At 46.8% G+C, this 15382-nt stretch overlaps 3 protein-coding genes across 7 annotated transcripts; 1 reads left to right on the top strand and 2 right to left on the bottom strand.

Annotated features, from left to right (window-relative positions):
- Window positions 1-659: 659 nt before the first annotated feature.
- Window positions 660-3013, bottom strand: Best4 (Bestrophin 4). Of its 2 annotated transcripts, none has more exons than XM_015187088.2 (6): window positions 2853-3013; window positions 2689-2799; window positions 1876-2626; window positions 1371-1809; window positions 1073-1315; window positions 660-1018 (listed from the first exon to the last, which is right to left on the bottom strand). In XM_015187088.2, the coding sequence occupies exons 1-5, from the start codon at window positions 2921-2923 to the stop codon at window positions 1143-1145; spliced, it is 1545 nt and encodes a 514-aa protein (XP_015042574.1). In that variant the 5' UTR covers window positions 2924-3013; the 3' UTR covers window positions 660-1018; window positions 1073-1142. The 2 variants fall into 2 exon arrangements, with proteins under 2 accessions (XP_015042574.1, XP_001353162.2); XM_001353126.4 differs by having other exon boundaries at window positions 660-992.
- A 435-nt stretch (window positions 3014-3448) lies between these two features.
- Window positions 3449-5514, bottom strand: Best3 (Bestrophin 3). Its single transcript, XM_001353125.4, has 3 exons — window positions 5124-5514; window positions 4949-5059; window positions 3449-4883 (listed from the first exon to the last, which is right to left on the bottom strand). Exons 1-3 carry the CDS (start codon window positions 5192-5194, stop codon window positions 3497-3499), a joined length of 1569 nt encoding a protein of 522 aa, XP_001353161.2. The 5' UTR covers window positions 5195-5514; the 3' UTR covers window positions 3449-3496.
- A 1908-nt stretch (window positions 5515-7422) lies between these two features.
- LOC4813539 (cationic amino acid transporter 2) lies at window positions 7423-13562 on the top strand. 4 transcript variants are annotated; one of them, XM_033382616.1, is made up of 8 exons: window positions 7423-7567; window positions 8383-8448; window positions 9140-9435; window positions 9505-9789; window positions 9849-9953; window positions 10017-10832; window positions 10892-11167; window positions 11307-13009. In XM_033382616.1, the coding sequence occupies exons 3-8, from the start codon at window positions 9195-9197 to the stop codon at window positions 12809-12811; spliced, it is 3228 nt and encodes a 1075-aa protein (XP_033238507.1). In that variant the 5' UTR covers window positions 7423-7567; window positions 8383-8448; window positions 9140-9194; the 3' UTR covers window positions 12812-13009. The 4 variants fall into 4 exon arrangements, with proteins under 4 accessions (XP_033238507.1, XP_015042572.2, XP_001353160.3 ...); XM_015187086.2 differs by lacking the exon at window positions 8383-8448 and having other exon boundaries at window positions 7425-7567; window positions 11307-13010; XM_001353124.4 differs by lacking the exon at window positions 7423-7567 and having other exon boundaries at window positions 8205-8448.
- Window positions 13563-15382: the final 1820 nt, after the last annotated feature.

Here is a 15382-nt window from a genome sequence, read left to right as displayed (position 1 = left end):
CGCCCAAGCCGAGCACACAAAAATCCGCATCTGCAATCCTCGACCGCGTCATCAATCAGCCCCAGCAGCAAAGGAAGCAGCAACGCAACAGCAGGGCAGGCCACACGAGGCGACAAAACACAAACTACGCTATGTGCGAATATGAAATATTTATGCACACATTTCACAGGACTGTTGCGGCACGGATACGCGGCACAGCCGAATTGGTTGGAGGTTTGCCTGCTTCCTGATCCGCCATCAGATGAGGGAAGGCTCTTAATAAATATACAATTTATTATGGCCAGGTAATGGTTTCCTTACACCTGAATTTTGAGTGAATTGATCTCTGGATGTGTATCGCCAATCTATCTGGAATATGTTCTAGTCCCAATGTGCACCCAATCTCGTATAGAGTAGCCCCCATTCGGTAATGCGCAGATTCCATTCCAACAACACCTGCTTATGTTTTTTATCCGACCAAACAAAAAACCGCCGTATGCGAAACATATCGATCTGAAATTGTCAACTCGAAAGCCCAGAAAGCAGGAGGTAAAAAACGAAACCTATAATACCCCGCAAACACGTTAAGTGCCGAACAGAATCGGAATGATTCAGGCCCTCTCCTCTCCCCAACAAGTCAGTGCATTGAACGCATATAATACAAGCTTGTGAAACGATAGTTTTCCTTGAAACGAATGTAATTGCATTTAATTTTTGTCATGGCTTTCACGGGGCAGAAAGCCCTTTTAAGTTTTAACATTTTTAACAACAATTTTAACAACACGCATCGCGTCAGATTTTCAATGTTTGGTTATGACAATGAATGTAATACGGGGGGATATAATTCCCTTTTCGAGGCTGCTGCTCCTGCGGCTTGGTCTGGCAGCTGACACGCGTACATGGGTTGGGTATTGTGGTATGAACATGATTCGGATTCGGAAAATACTCGTCCTGGGCGCATTGTCTTAACGCATCAGAGGCCATTGTTGTCATTGAATTCAATTGAAAAGCTCCTCAAAGGGTAAACAACAACAAAAGACTAATCAAATGTATAGTAAATCGAAAGGGGGATTGTCGCAAAAGTATGACTCACCTTCTGCAAAGATGTGTATGTTTATGTGTACGGAGAAAGAAACGGAGAAATTTTCCTTCGATTTCTTCCTCTAAGCATCCTCTTCTTCGCCCAATGCCTCGTCGGAGGCGGTACGCAGCACGGCCACCGTATAGCCCCCCGATGGCGATGTACGGATGTGAGTGCCCCGCATATTGAGGAAGCGCTGACGCATACGATCCCGCCGCTCCTGATGGCGCTGCTCGATGAGCTCATCAAAATCCACTGGCGAATAAATAGGATGTTTATGTAGCTATGTGTGGGACTGCAGAAAGCTTACCACTGGCGGAATCAAGTCTACTGGGTCTACGCCGGCGTGGTCTGTCCTCCTCCGGACCATCCAGGGGCTCGGTGAAGGTCAGTCGCGAGATATCCTCCCAGGTGGAGCGACGGCTCGGATGATAGTTCTCCGCGAAACTGGCGCTGCTGGAATGCTTGTCCAGCATATAATTGAGAAAGTTATCGCGCCCACTACGGTTGGTTGCAGTCGAGTCTCGGGACATATGGAATCTCCTTTGCTCCGAGTTAGTGGCTCTGTAGTCCAGTTTGGCCGTAGAGGCCTCGGGCGGGCCCGTCCGTTTCGCGTCGTCGGCATAGGGCAGCTCGTTGGGGAAGACTTCGTCCCAATACTGATCCTTGACTAGTTCCGGATGCTCCTGGTGCATCTCATCGACAATCAGATAGGAGACTGTCAAATTGCGATCTATCATCCAATTGAGCTGCGAATATGGGAGAGTACTGGAGTAGTGTTAGATGAAATATAGGTGGAGTGGAGTCCAAGCAACCTCAAAGTCGTCGTCGTCCTCGCCAAAGGGGTTGATCAAGGACTCGGCCACCTTCAGCCAGCCCATGTAGAAGAAGAACTGCAGAATTGTGAGGAAGGGAAACCATTGCTCGACTCTGTTGGGTGCGCCGCCAGCATCGGCGACTTGTGTCCACTGCTGGCCGATCACGCTGAACAGGAAGAAGGTGTAGGTGGCCAGGGTGACCACCTGGGTGTACACCAGCGGCACACTGACCCAGTCGTAGTATAAGAGGAATCCACAGAAGCCGCGGAACTTGTTCAATTCATCGATGATTGTTTTGACGGCATAATCATCTCGGATCTTGTTCTCCTTTCGGGCTCTCATCACGATGCTGGCGGCCCAGACGATGGGCATCCAGTGCTTAGGATAATGGGGGAAGGCGATGTCCATGTTCTCGATGATGGCCTTTTCGTTCTCCAGCAACAGCCCGGAGTCGATGATCTGATTGTAGGTGGGAAATCTCTTCTTGACATTCGGCGATATCATCGTGAAGACAATCACCTGGCACAGGCACACGTACCGCAGTATGGTGCGACGCATGGCCCGAGCCCGATCGTCGAACCCCTGGATGCTGGAGCTGACCAAGATGGCTATAGAGTCCGGCCATGGTATGGTCGTATACTGCTGCCACCAGCGGCCCATCACAATGGAGACATAGAAGCCGAGCACAAAAGACAGCGGCAAGAGGTTGCCGTGCATATTGCAGTAGTATACAATGCCCTCGAAGACCCTACAAGTTTTTGGTGTTTTTAATTAGGGATAGTTAGGATCTCAGATTATAAAGACACCAACTCTTGGGCCTTTGCGCTCATCAGCATTCGATAGGAGATGGCCAACAAGCAATACAGTGAAAAGAAGATGAACAGGTCGATCCAAACCAGCTTGTAAATACTTCCGCGCCATCTAAGAGAGGGGACAGACTTAAGGGACATTTTTCAATCTTCCTTTTAACTCACCTGAAAAGCAATTTCAGAAAGTTGCTTATAACCTTCGAGGTGTTTACGTTGGCTGTATAGGTCACAGTCATAATTAAAGGAACAAGAATTCTGGATAGAAAATATCTCCGAACTGACAAAACTATGAATCTTTTGACAGTCAAGGCAGAGTAAACTTAAGGCAGTAGACACCTCAAAAGAATGTTGCTTGAACTTCATTCAGGACTATTTCTCAGAGAAGACTAATTCGTAGGCTGCATCTATGTTTCTGGCCTAAATATGAAGAAACGAGCTGAGGTGGTCGACGGACATTTTCATGTGAAAATTTCAGTTCTTTTCGGAGATGAATTTTTTGTTTATCGTTAATCGATATCAAACGCTACCGTACAAGGAAAGCTTGTGTGTAGGCTTATCGCAGAAAACACAAACCCTTTTAATGCAAACGACCATTGTGTCCAGTCCTAATAAGGCTGAAAGTGTCCTAGTCCAGAAACTATAACTTAAACCAAAACTTTTAAGCAGAATTATGCAAACAAAACACAACTAGGAGAACAGTGTGACCATAGTTGCGTGTTGTCTGTCCACACTCATTTATAGTACAGAGTACGCGTTTGGAGTTACGAGTATGGTAATTTTTATTGAAGTCAGTTTTGTGCAATACATATTTACTTGTCCTTTTTCTTGCTTATGTGACTCTTGTCTGTCTGAATTTCTGTGTCCTTGCGCGTTTGCCTGCCGTTGTCCTGCTCCGAGGCCCCACCCGAACTGGTTCCAGCGGGAGCTTCGCCCTTCATTAGCTCCAGCGTCATGGCAGCATGATGGATTTGACGAGTCATGCGTTCGCGTTCCCGCTCCGCCTTCAGACGGGCAAAGTCGTCCTTGCTTGTCTCGCGACTCAGGTGTTCCTCCTCGCCCAAATCCTCTTCGAACCGTGAAAAGTGTTCATCCGAGGAAACTGAGATGGACACAGAGCTCCTGCTGGGGTGGATTTCATGCGGGGCGAATCGGATGCGCAGCTCGTTCTCGTCCTCGTCATCGAAATCGGTCCAATCCGGCTCTAGATCGACGCTGTGAGCCTTGTACGGAGCCGTTGTCAGCGTGTTGATCTTGGACAGGTCCATCCTAGCTGTAGAAGCCTCCGGATGCTCGGCCCGCTGTGCCTCCGCTGCATAGGGCAACTCGTTTGGGAAGACCTCGTCCCAGTACTGATCCCTAACTAGCTCCGGATGATCGTTGTGCATCTCGTCCACGATTAGATAGCTCACTTGAAGATTGCGGTCGATCAGCCAGTTGAGCTCAAAGTCGTCATCGTCATCTCCGAAGGGACAGATGAGCGTCTCGGCCACCTTCAGCCATCCCATGAAGAAGAAGAACTCCAGGGTGCTGAAAAGCGGAAAGTAATAATTGATCACGTTCCTGTATCTGCTCTCGCCGCCAGACTGCTTATCGATCCATTGATGGCCGAATATGGCGGCCATGAAGTACGTATAGACCGCCAGGGTCACCACCTGCGTGTAGACCAAGGGAACACTGATGGTGTCGTAGTGGATGAGCATGTTGCAGCCAGCCCGAAACTTGTTCAGCTCGTCAATCATGGACTTGAGGGAGAAGTCGTCCCAGATGCGCCCCTCCTTCCTGGCGCGCGTCACAATGCTGCTGGCCCACATGATGGGCATCCAATACTTGGGATGCTTGGGAAACTTGGCGTCCATGGCCTTGATGATGTTCGCCTCGTTCGCGTTGAGCAATCCCGCCTCAATGAGGTAGTCGTAGTTGGGGAAACGCCGCTTAATCACCGGCGATATCATGGTCAGGACCATTGTCAGGGCCAGGCACACATATCTCATGATGGTGCGACGCATGAGTCGTCCGTGCTCATCCTGACCCCGCACCAGGGCACTCACATACACCGCCAGGGGATCTGGCCAGGGCACTGTGATGTACTGATTCCACCAGCGATCTACAATGATGGACACGTAGAAGCCCAGAACGAACGAGAGCGGTATCAGGGTGCCATAGCTGTGGCAGTACACGACAATGTCCTCGAAGATCCTGAGAATCAGATTTGTGAGCGGGCTACGTATACATATGTGGGTTGGGGCCCTATAAAAACTCACACTTTGTCACTTTCCCTGAGGACATAACGGTACAGCAGGGCCATGCAATAGAAGCTTGCCAGAAACGCCAATAAATCCACCCAAATAATCTTGTAGATACTGGCACGCCATCTGCCGATTACGGTCATAAATGCTTCAATGGACAGCTCTTTTCCAATAATCAAAGATATCTTACCTGGCCAGCAGCTTCCAGAAGCAGCCAAAATGGCGGCACGAGGCCACCTCGGCTGTGTACGAAACCGTCATATTCCCGCTATTAGGTATTCCAATTTGAGAACTTTAATATAATCTTCCCGAGACTGAGACTGAGACAGAGACTGAGAATCGATTGTGGCAATACACAAGCACTTTGTGAGGCCATAAGCACAGCCAACTTTGGAATTAGTTTGCTTGGGGCAATTTTCTTACTCAAGCATTAAACGAAGGCAATCTCGGTAGGCGCGTCACATTTGTGGGCGTAATTATTTAAATTAGATCATTTATATTTGCCACAGGGCGGTAGACAACACATACCCAATTTTCCTAGAGCCCCCACACATCCAAGCATCCAACTCTTCCTCCTTTCATACATATGTACTTGTACATGTACACACATACACACATACATATACATGTATGTATACTCGTACATGTAGTTGGGTCTGCTGGGAGGTCTGGGGAGCATTAAATAGGTGCAGTAAAATTTTAATACATTTTGGGTGGAATGGCAGTGAAATTTCCCAACTCCAACCCAAGGGAAAGTGTGAAGAACATTTTGAGCATCTGATTAGCATTGGAAGCGTGTAGTATTTGTTGTTATTGCTGATACCCCTCCATACAGCCAATAAACTCGCATGTTGAGTAATCCACAAAACTGAAAAAAGGTGAAAATAAATGAAAGCACGTGACGCATCGATAAAGTTTGATTCTTGGTCTAGTAATGCCTACAATCAGTTAAGAGATAATATAATACATACGATTAGTTAATATTGCTTGAGCGCCTCGCGATTCCGCCTCACAATCTTATTCTGAAATTAAGCATTTATTCGGCTTCTTCTAAGATATTTTTATACCTGGTACTCGAAGAGTTTATCTGTGGTGGATGCGTGTAACAGCCAGAAGGAAGCGTTTCTGACTACATAAAGAATATATTTTCTTAATCAGAGTCAATAGTCGAGTGGATAGAGCCATGTCTGTCTATCCATCCATTCACCTTTATGAACGCCTAGATATCAAAGGATGTATGTAAGTGCTAGAGTATCCAGACTTCTGTCATGTGACAAGTGTAATTTCAAATATTTCTCCGCCCTCTTCCTCGTCCAATGCGTTGGCACGCTGAGGTGAACGAAATATGGAACCATAATGCATCATACATCATAAAATGATATGTATGTATACTAACTGAGTATAACAGGGTATAACAGTAAAGCTGCGTCCCTTGCCACGGCACAAAACGTTCCCACTCGTTTGGAGTGGTAATTGCTCAATTTATTGAGATAAGAGAGCCGTCCTACAACGATTAAAACTACATTCAGCCAGGGCCCTCTACATATGTACAGTTTTTTTTTAGAATATATATCTTTTGACCATTTTTTTTCAAATAACTAACTTCATTAATTGTGATATCGAAATCGTGGATTGAACTTCAAACCAGAAAGGGATTTGAAGTTGAAGGAGCCTTATGAAAATGTAAGTTGGATACTTTTTTAGGCTTGAACAATATTAAATTTAAAAGACGATTTGAAACTTGTCTACGAGTGAATTATTTTTTATTGCAATTCATTCTTTGTTATCGTAGCATTAGTAAACTATCGGCTGCGACTGCTCCGATGGATGGTGAAGCTGTATAATTTTCGGAATGAAATTAAGGATGGCCAGTATGAATAGGGTAAGTTTTTAAGCGGAAGTTCCAAAGATAAATATGTAAATACTGTATGTATTTATATGTCTCCATGGACATATGATATTGGGACTGGTCATGTTTGGAGTTTGATACATTTTATCCAGCATGCAATGTCCTGCCCTTTGGCAAAAAGTGTCTTTTCGAAGCTCACATTCATCAATTTAAATCGATCAATATGTAAAATTGACTGTCAATTGATTGATACAATTTTGTACAATTAACTGTGAGTTCTGAAGTCAATATGTTATTGTTTACCGATGATTTCCCGTATTAGTGAGTATATTTCCATGCATATTTACAGCTGCACATCGTATTTACCCAAATGTTTATTCGAGATTCCATTCTCTTCCTCTCCTTCTCTACTACAAAGCGCATCCAAGCTTATCAACCGACTCGACCACTTCACCCAGTGTATAAATTGACACTCGACAACCAATAACAACAGCAACAGCAACAATTCTAAAGCGCATCTATACGACTGTATTTGTGTGCGTCTGTGCGATATTATTTCATTCCCCTGTACACCGGTGCACCGGTAGGGTACTACGAGCAGAATACGGAATACGAGTATTCCGAGGCCTCTCCTCTCGTATATATCAGGCAGAATATTATCTTACACTTTCAGTTAACGTTATGCGCTGAAAACGTCAACAACAGAGAAGCAAAGAGCGAGCGAGAGAGGAAGAGAGAGTGAGAGAGAAGAGAGTACAAGGGAGTGATAGTGTGAGCCAATTACGGTACGTTTAAATCTAAAGCCGAAACGGTAGATCGGACATAAAGTAAAAGAAATCATAAAACAATAATCTTATCTAAAGAACAACAACAGTCTGAACAGTGCGGTGCGGTGTGTGGGTGTGCCGTGTCGAGCACAGGGGAGTGAGTGCGGTAAAATCTGTTGTGTTGTTTCTGCTATCGCAAAGATCATAAAACGAAAAAAAGGGAGACAACATGAGCAAAAACGGCATACGGCATGCGACGTCACACGGCGTGATTCAGAGCAGCGGCAGCATCTTCCCGTTCTCCCTCTCACCAGCCGGACAAAAATACATACATATATACATACATACGTATGCATATCTGCTAATTTTTTGCTGTTGTTGCATTCGCTCCAATTACAACCCAGATCATCTACCTCTCTCACTCCCCTCGCCACACCTGACTTAGGTGATCGTGGGGAGGGAGTCGTCGTTTTCGAAGTCGTCGTCTCTTATCAGTTTGCCTCGGGCACACACAAGCTGTTTTTCCACTCTGCGTCTCCCTCTGCCTGATCTTGGCTGGGCGACGGCGACGGCGACCGCGACGGCTACCGCTCTCATCCGGCTGAGGTTCGGCTTCGTCTTATCTTAAGAGTAATACGAAGACGAATTCGCGTCTGTAATACTAGTCCGACACCCGCGGTGGCCTGGTCAGAGCAGTCCAAGACAGAGACAGACACAGACGCAGACGCAGATCGCCAAGTGTGTCAGTCACACGTTCTGTCCATTTTTCCATTATTGTTTTTTGTCTTGTGTGAAATTAATAAAAGACTTTCCATTCCGATATTCAAAAATAGGCTCAAATACTTTCCCATTCTGAGCTGGACACAATACTCTTAATTACAGAAAAACGCCAACGCCTGGTAAGTGTTTCAGTGGCTAATTCAGATGATAATTATATAAATCTAGCATAAGTTTCTATTCGACAAGCCCCACCTGTGCTCGCAATTATCTTAATGTGCAAAGAGAGGATAAGTATAATAATAGAAATGCAAACAAAGCTGGGGAAGATACTGTCTTGAGCATCCGATGAGTGGGTGGGCGAGTGCCTAGCTTAGTCACCTGCTAGAAACATAGGAGCCATAGGCGCCGGGCCACTGAATAGAATATGTAATAATCTTCAACAAATATCCAATTTGTCATTCCGCTCCCTTGTCTTGAATTGTTGGAATTCTGCAAGAAATAGGGGGACATTTCATTCTACAAATCTCCTTCATTCGAAAAAGTCCTTCCCCAGACTTGAGTTCAGTCTCGTCCCTGCAAATGGTATGGTAGAAAAACCTATACGATACGGCTGTATAGGTTGCTCTAAGTAGAGCAATCGAGTTCGAATTTGATGCTAACAATAGCCTCGTCTCACCCCGGCTGGGGCTATTATTACGATTACAATTTGAGCTCAATTATTTGCATATAATCGTATAATCGAAAGCTGCGCCAAGATAAGACAACAAGACATTAGACACAACACGAACTCGCAGTCGTACATAGATCGAAGTGCATCATGATCTTGGTGTGTACATACCTCAGCTAAGATGGGATTTTTTCGCTTTCCAGCTTCAAGGTTTAGTGAACTTATCGCGCATCAAGAGGGAAGGAGACGGAGCGAGAGATGGTTCAACAGCTTTCGCCCTGGAAGGTTCTGACACGACGGAAACGTATCCAGGCCGATGGCAGTGAGGGCGAAACCAAGCTGAACCGGGTGCTGGGACTATGGGATCTAACGGCATTGGGAGTGGGCTCCACTCTGGGAGCGGGGGTCTATGTGCTGGCCGGACAGATAGCCAAAGATCAGGCGGGTCCCTCGGTCATGATCTCGTTTGCTATAGCCGCTCTGGCCTCGCTACTGGCAGGTAAGGACGCGTCTTGAGATCTCTGTTGTCTGGAGCAACTTCATTAATGTTTCGTTCTCCGACTTTAAGGTATTTGCTATGCAGAGTTTGGCGCGCGGGTCCCCAAGGCGGGATCGGCCTATGTGTACAGCTACGTCTGCATCGGAGAGTTTGCTGCCTTTGTGATTGGCTGGAATCTCATCTTGGAATACGTCATAGGCACTGCCAGTGTCTGTCGAGGGATAAGCCTGTATCTGGACTCCCTCCTGAATGATACGTTGAAGGAAACCTTTGCCGAGGTGGCCCCCATGAATGTCACATTTCTCGGAAGCTATTTTGACTTTCTTGCATTTGGATTGGTGGTCGTGTTCGGTGGTATGTTTCGGAGAAGACTCTCCTTAAATTGATTGCTGATCGGTTTCTGACTCCTTTAGTGGCTCTGGCCTTTGGCGTGGAGACCTCGGCAATGGCAAATAATTGCATCACTTGTCTGAACATCTTTATACTGGGCTTTGTCATCATAGCCGGCGCTATCAAAGGTAATGTTTTGTATTCTGCGAGTGACGGAAATCCCTGAGAGTAACACTAAATTAATTACCCAGCTGACTTCACCAACTGGACTGTGGACCCATCGACTGTGAGTGCCAATGCCACAATTGGATCTGGGGGTTTTTTCCCCTTCGGTTTCGAGGGGACTCTCCAGGGCGCTGCCACCTGTTTCTTCGGATTTGTGGGCTTCGACTGTATCGCCACCACTGGGGAGGAGGTTCGCAATCCCCGCAAGAACATCCCACAGTCGATCCTGCTCTCCTTGCTTATAATCTTCCTGTGCTACTTCGGCGTCTCCACCGTATTGACCCTGATGCTGCCTTACTATCTGCAGGATGCCAATGCTCCGCTGCCGTACGCCTTCGAGTACGTTGGCTGGCCGGTGGCCATGTGGATCGTCACGGTGGGTGGACTGATCGGACTCTTGGCCAGTCTTTTTGGGGCTTTGTTTCCCCTGCCCAGGGTTATGTACTCGATGGCGCAGGACGGCCTGCTCTTCCGGTTCCTGGGAAAGGTGAGCCCGCGATTCCATGTTCCTGTGACCGGATCGATTGTGGCCGCTCTCTTTACGGCCGTCATTGCGGGCCTGTTCGATCTGGCCCAGTTGGTTAGCCTTCTCTCCATTGGCACTCTACTGGCCTACAGCGTGGTGGCCATTTCCATAATGCTACTCAGGTACATGGAGTACTATGAGGCGGAGGAAAACCAAACGCGGATCGATAGTCGAGCTTCGGAAACCACTTCATTGACCTCCAGGGCGGAGCGTTTCACCTGTGGGTCGGTCTGCGCTCAGCTCTTTAACGTTCATCGCGTCCCTGAGCCAAATAGGATATCGACTAGAATTGTAGGAACACTGACTGCACTTTTCAGTGAGTATACAAAAAAAAACAAGCAGTATCTAAAACTAAAACATTGATATATCTTTCAGGTCTTATTGCTTTGGGTTTGGGCCTGTTGATTATGCACGCCTATTCCGCGATCAGGTCCCAAAAGGCGTGGGCCATAACTCTGCTGGTGGTATTGATCGGGATGATCTGCCTGGTCCTCCTGCTGATCTGTCTGCAGCCCAGGGAAACGCGCAGTCGACTGTTCAGAGTGCCCTTCGTGCCAGTGGTGCCGGCCATCAGCATCTTTATTAATATCTACCTGATGCTGCAGCTGGACAGCTGGACATGGATACGCTTCGGGGTGTGGATGATTGTGGGTAAGCTTGCGATTGCTGTGTGCTTCATTACTGCAACTACAGCAACTACTGAGCATGTGGTAGAATAATGCGACTAATGCATGTCACTTCTTGAACTAACCATTTGTATTAAACACACCGTCTGTACTAACACACATAGGTATACCCATATTCCTTGCATGCTGGTATCTTTACGACTGTAAGAATCCACAGAAACGCAACCCCGATCGCTTGGCCTACTATACGGCCCTCAAAGGACCTTCGACAGCTGCCGATAGTGCAGATAATGCAGGCAATGGTCTGTCCAAGGAAAGCGTAATCACCCAGGACACTCACTGGAAGAGCAGTTCCTGCAGCAGCCTGGATCGAATACAGAACCTAAGCGAGCTGGGGGAAGATCTCATCGAGGTGAAGAATGCCAATGGAAAGATCTTCTACGTGGAAGACACCAAGAGCGAGAACTCCACCGCTACCCTGGGCGGGACTGAATCACCCTCTCGCGAGGATGAACAGTCCGTTATAGCAATGCTCGATGATGTCCTCGACGCGGAGGACATACAGCAACAGCAACTGGAGCTAAGCCAGCAGAATCACATCTTTGAGCGCCACTTCAGCCTGGACTCGGAGATGTACCCGAGTGTGATAGAGACCGTCATCGTGGCCACTGTCCATAGTAGTAGTGAGGACGATGAGGTGGTCAGTCAGCAGTCTCTGAAGCTGCGGAAGTACACGCACGATGAATGCCGAGTGTTTGCTCAGCAAATGCTCGATGAGATGTTCAATAGCGTGGTGTTCTTTGAGCAGCTTGAGGCAGCCTTGGTGGCCCGAGAAGAGGCTGTACCAGCGGAGGTAAACGATTCAAGGGATACTATTAGAGACACGCCAAAGCTGAGGCGGCTCGCATCCGAGACGTCCCTCAGGTCTCAGGCCTCCTCCATCGAGGATCCCATGCATTCAGACAAATTTAAAGACCGCTTGAGTCACATCATTATGAATGCCAGTGCCCACAAGGTGAATACAGCCATGAGGAGGAAAGGGGAGCCCGAGCCCGAGGCCGAGACCGAGCCTGAGCCAGAGGAACCTGAACCAGAGGCAGGATCAGCGGGAAGGCCAGAAAGGACGCTGCTAAAGCAATCGAAAAGTGAAACCGATGTGCGTCGGTTAATGCTCAAGGCCATCAGCGAGCTGAAAATCAACCATAATGAGGATGGTAATGTTGGTGGGGACTCCTCAGATTCACATACCGCCCACCGCCACCCCTCCACATCCACGTCCACATCGATACAGTATCCGAACAGCAGCCACGGTAACGGCAACACGGCTGGGCTTATACCTCGGCCACCGAAATTCGATCCAATTCTGTACAAGACCATCAACAGCATTAGTTTGCGCAAACAGCGACCCAGTTTGAGCCAACAGCATGTTGTGGATGCCAAGAATCTGGTGGTAGCAGCAACTGTAGCTTCCTCAACGGAACTAGAGCCGGAGCCGGAGCCGGGGCCAGGGCAGGGGCAGGAGCCGCAGTTGGTCCCATTCAAAGCGAAATTGGAGGCCATATTGCAGCGCGGACCCTCTCACCGCACCCAACAGCATCCGGACCCTGTCCGTCGCCAGCGTCCGCAGTCGACCCACGCTGAGCAGGAGACAGAGGAGGCGGAAAGCTGAATGGGGCTGGGGTGCTGTGCGGAGTGAAACCAAAGAGTGTGCAATATTTTTTCTTTTTTTTCCTAGCTAAAAGTAGTTAAACTTCCATGTGGACTGTAAAGAGCTGTAGATAAATAGTTGAATGTCAGCAATTTTCGATAGTATTAACAATGGAATTGTAGTGTTGTAGATCTTGAGATCTTCTAAAATCTCTAAAATACCTTCTATAGGTATATATGTATGTATATACATTAATATTTTTTTTCCTTGTATGCTGATATGGACGTTGTATTGTGATGGTAGAAAATTTAACTTGGGGTAGTTAAATATAGAATAACACACACTACCCGCACAATCCGTAGAGTCCTTGTCACGGTTATCATACTGAAACTAGTCGTAGACCATAAAATATATTTAATAAATTAAAAATGGTATTCTAAAGGTGAAAGCAATTAGCCAAGTGCATGCCTGAACTGTTTTGTCAACAAATTTAACTAATTATATATGTGTATACAGGACTATCCATATACTTTCTTTATGGCCTGCCCAACAGCTACAGAGAGCTGCGACGACAAAGGGCTGGCTGGCAGAGACTCAAGTACAGCGAACGGCTCTGAAAATGGTATTTCCTTCCGAAATCAAATAATTATAGATCTATGAAGCTATATCTACATACAATATGTGAATGGATCACTAAGATAATATGATAAATTGTGAACAATTTGTTGGTTATAAATAAATGAAACTACATACATAGATGTAATTAATTAAAGTCAAATGTCTTACCTGATTGGGAGAGAAAGGACAGAAGTGGAAGAAAATAAATGTCGAGTTGCAGTTGCTGCAGCCGCTTCCGGAATCGAACCCCGGACGATCGTTCCGAGAGTGTGTTGCAGTATTAATAACCCAATGAATTGGGATCGTTCATTGTCGTTTAATTCCCAGTGGCCTTGTCTCAACTGGTCGTATCTCCCATGGGTCGTGCACTGGCTGACTTTGATAAATTAATTTATTTCAGCTGATCGTCTCTCTGAAGATTCCCCCTCTTCCCGGTTGCCCCTCCCCTGCCACGAAAAACCCCTTCCCTTCCCATCCCAAAACGTTTGGTATTCCCTTTTGCCTTTGCTGTTGCTGTTGCTTTGATTTTGATTAGTCTGAAACATCCCCTTGGGCTCGGGCTGGGTCTGGGGCTGGGGATGGGGCTGGGGCTGGGTCTGAGGCTGTCTTTTGTAGTATACTCGTACGTAATGCCTTCCTTCCCCTTTGGCCCTACACTTACACTGTCCTGATTTATGCGGACGTTCGTTGGGGCATTTCTTTGGTTTGGTCAGGTCGCTCGAGCTGTTGATGCCAGTCTAGAGATTTGTCCAACCACAAGCCGAAACAACTGGCGACTGTTTGGCGACCCATCTCCTTACCAGAACTGGATCAGTCTGCTGTTCGAGAAGCATGGAATGCCATGCTATGGTATGGTATGGTATGGTATGGTATGGTATCGTATTGTTCTAGGGCGAAAGACGACGTTTGTGCTGCGTAAGTGTAACAAATTGTAATCGTATTTGGCGGGGACTTTGTCTGGGGCGTGCCCCAGAGTCTCCCCCGCTCTGTGTGTCTGAGCGGAGCTCCCCTCGGCGTGCCCTGCTCCCCTGTGCCCTATGCTTTGCTTTATTATTATTAACTTTGTTATGGGCCAGAGAGGAGTTGAAGAAGCTGCCTCAGAAGTCGTCCGGTGGTTGTTTTGGTTGTTTGCTACACTTGCTCCCTGGCTGTCCGCCCCCTTTATCTAGCCAACCGTTCAAATAGTTTTATGGCATATTTATGGGCGCCAAAACTTTAAGTTTCTTTGGCTAAGACTTTAAGACTGTCGGCAGGGCAGTCAGGTTGCTGGTTTTGGGGGGTGCCGAGTGTGGACGATGGTGGGGGTTGGTGTGGGTTGGCGTGACCCCGGAGAGCATTGACTCTGTGCGGCTCTGTGACAAATCGGCAAAGGGCGAAACTAATTATTGTAAAGGGAGAGACAGGGAAAGGGAGACAGCTCATGATATTACATTCTATTGCGAGTCCACCGAGTTTTGAGGGTAAATACCAGTACGCATATGAATATTTAATACTCGCCTGTAGTTATTTTCGGGCGGCAAAAAGGGGCTGCAGAAAAAACAATAGATTCAAAATGAGTAAAGAATATAAGATATCAAAGAATGGACACAAATCCAAATCAATAATAAATCAAGAGACTCAAGGATTGACAAAACGATTTCCAGATTTCATTCCCATACCATTCTGGATCGTCTGCAATAAAAAATCCTCATTAATCCCGAAGTAAGGTTGTGTTTTTTTTAAAATCCTTTTTAATGCAAGTATTGGAGTCTGCAAAAGCATATCTAATACTAGTGTTCGGAGCAGCAGCTGTCAATAGATCTAAAGATATCATCTATATTCCCTTCTAATATATTCTATTGGAATCCATCAATGGAGAGATCATACTCGTAAATGTGGAGCAGGATTACGTACTCTCTTTGGCTAGCAGAAGCTGTCTCAAAGTGAATATGCCATCCACAGCTCTCCGATGGCTGCCTGGCATATTAGGACTAT

The sequence above is a fragment of the Drosophila pseudoobscura genome, chromosome X (genome assembly GCF_009870125.1).
Source record: "Drosophila pseudoobscura strain MV-25-SWS-2005 chromosome X, UCI_Dpse_MV25, whole genome shotgun sequence".
Lineage (NCBI taxonomy): Eukaryota > Metazoa > Arthropoda > Insecta > Diptera > Drosophilidae > Drosophila > Drosophila pseudoobscura.
Note: the sequence above shows the minus strand (reverse complement) of the source record. Positions and strands in the feature narration are given on the sequence as shown.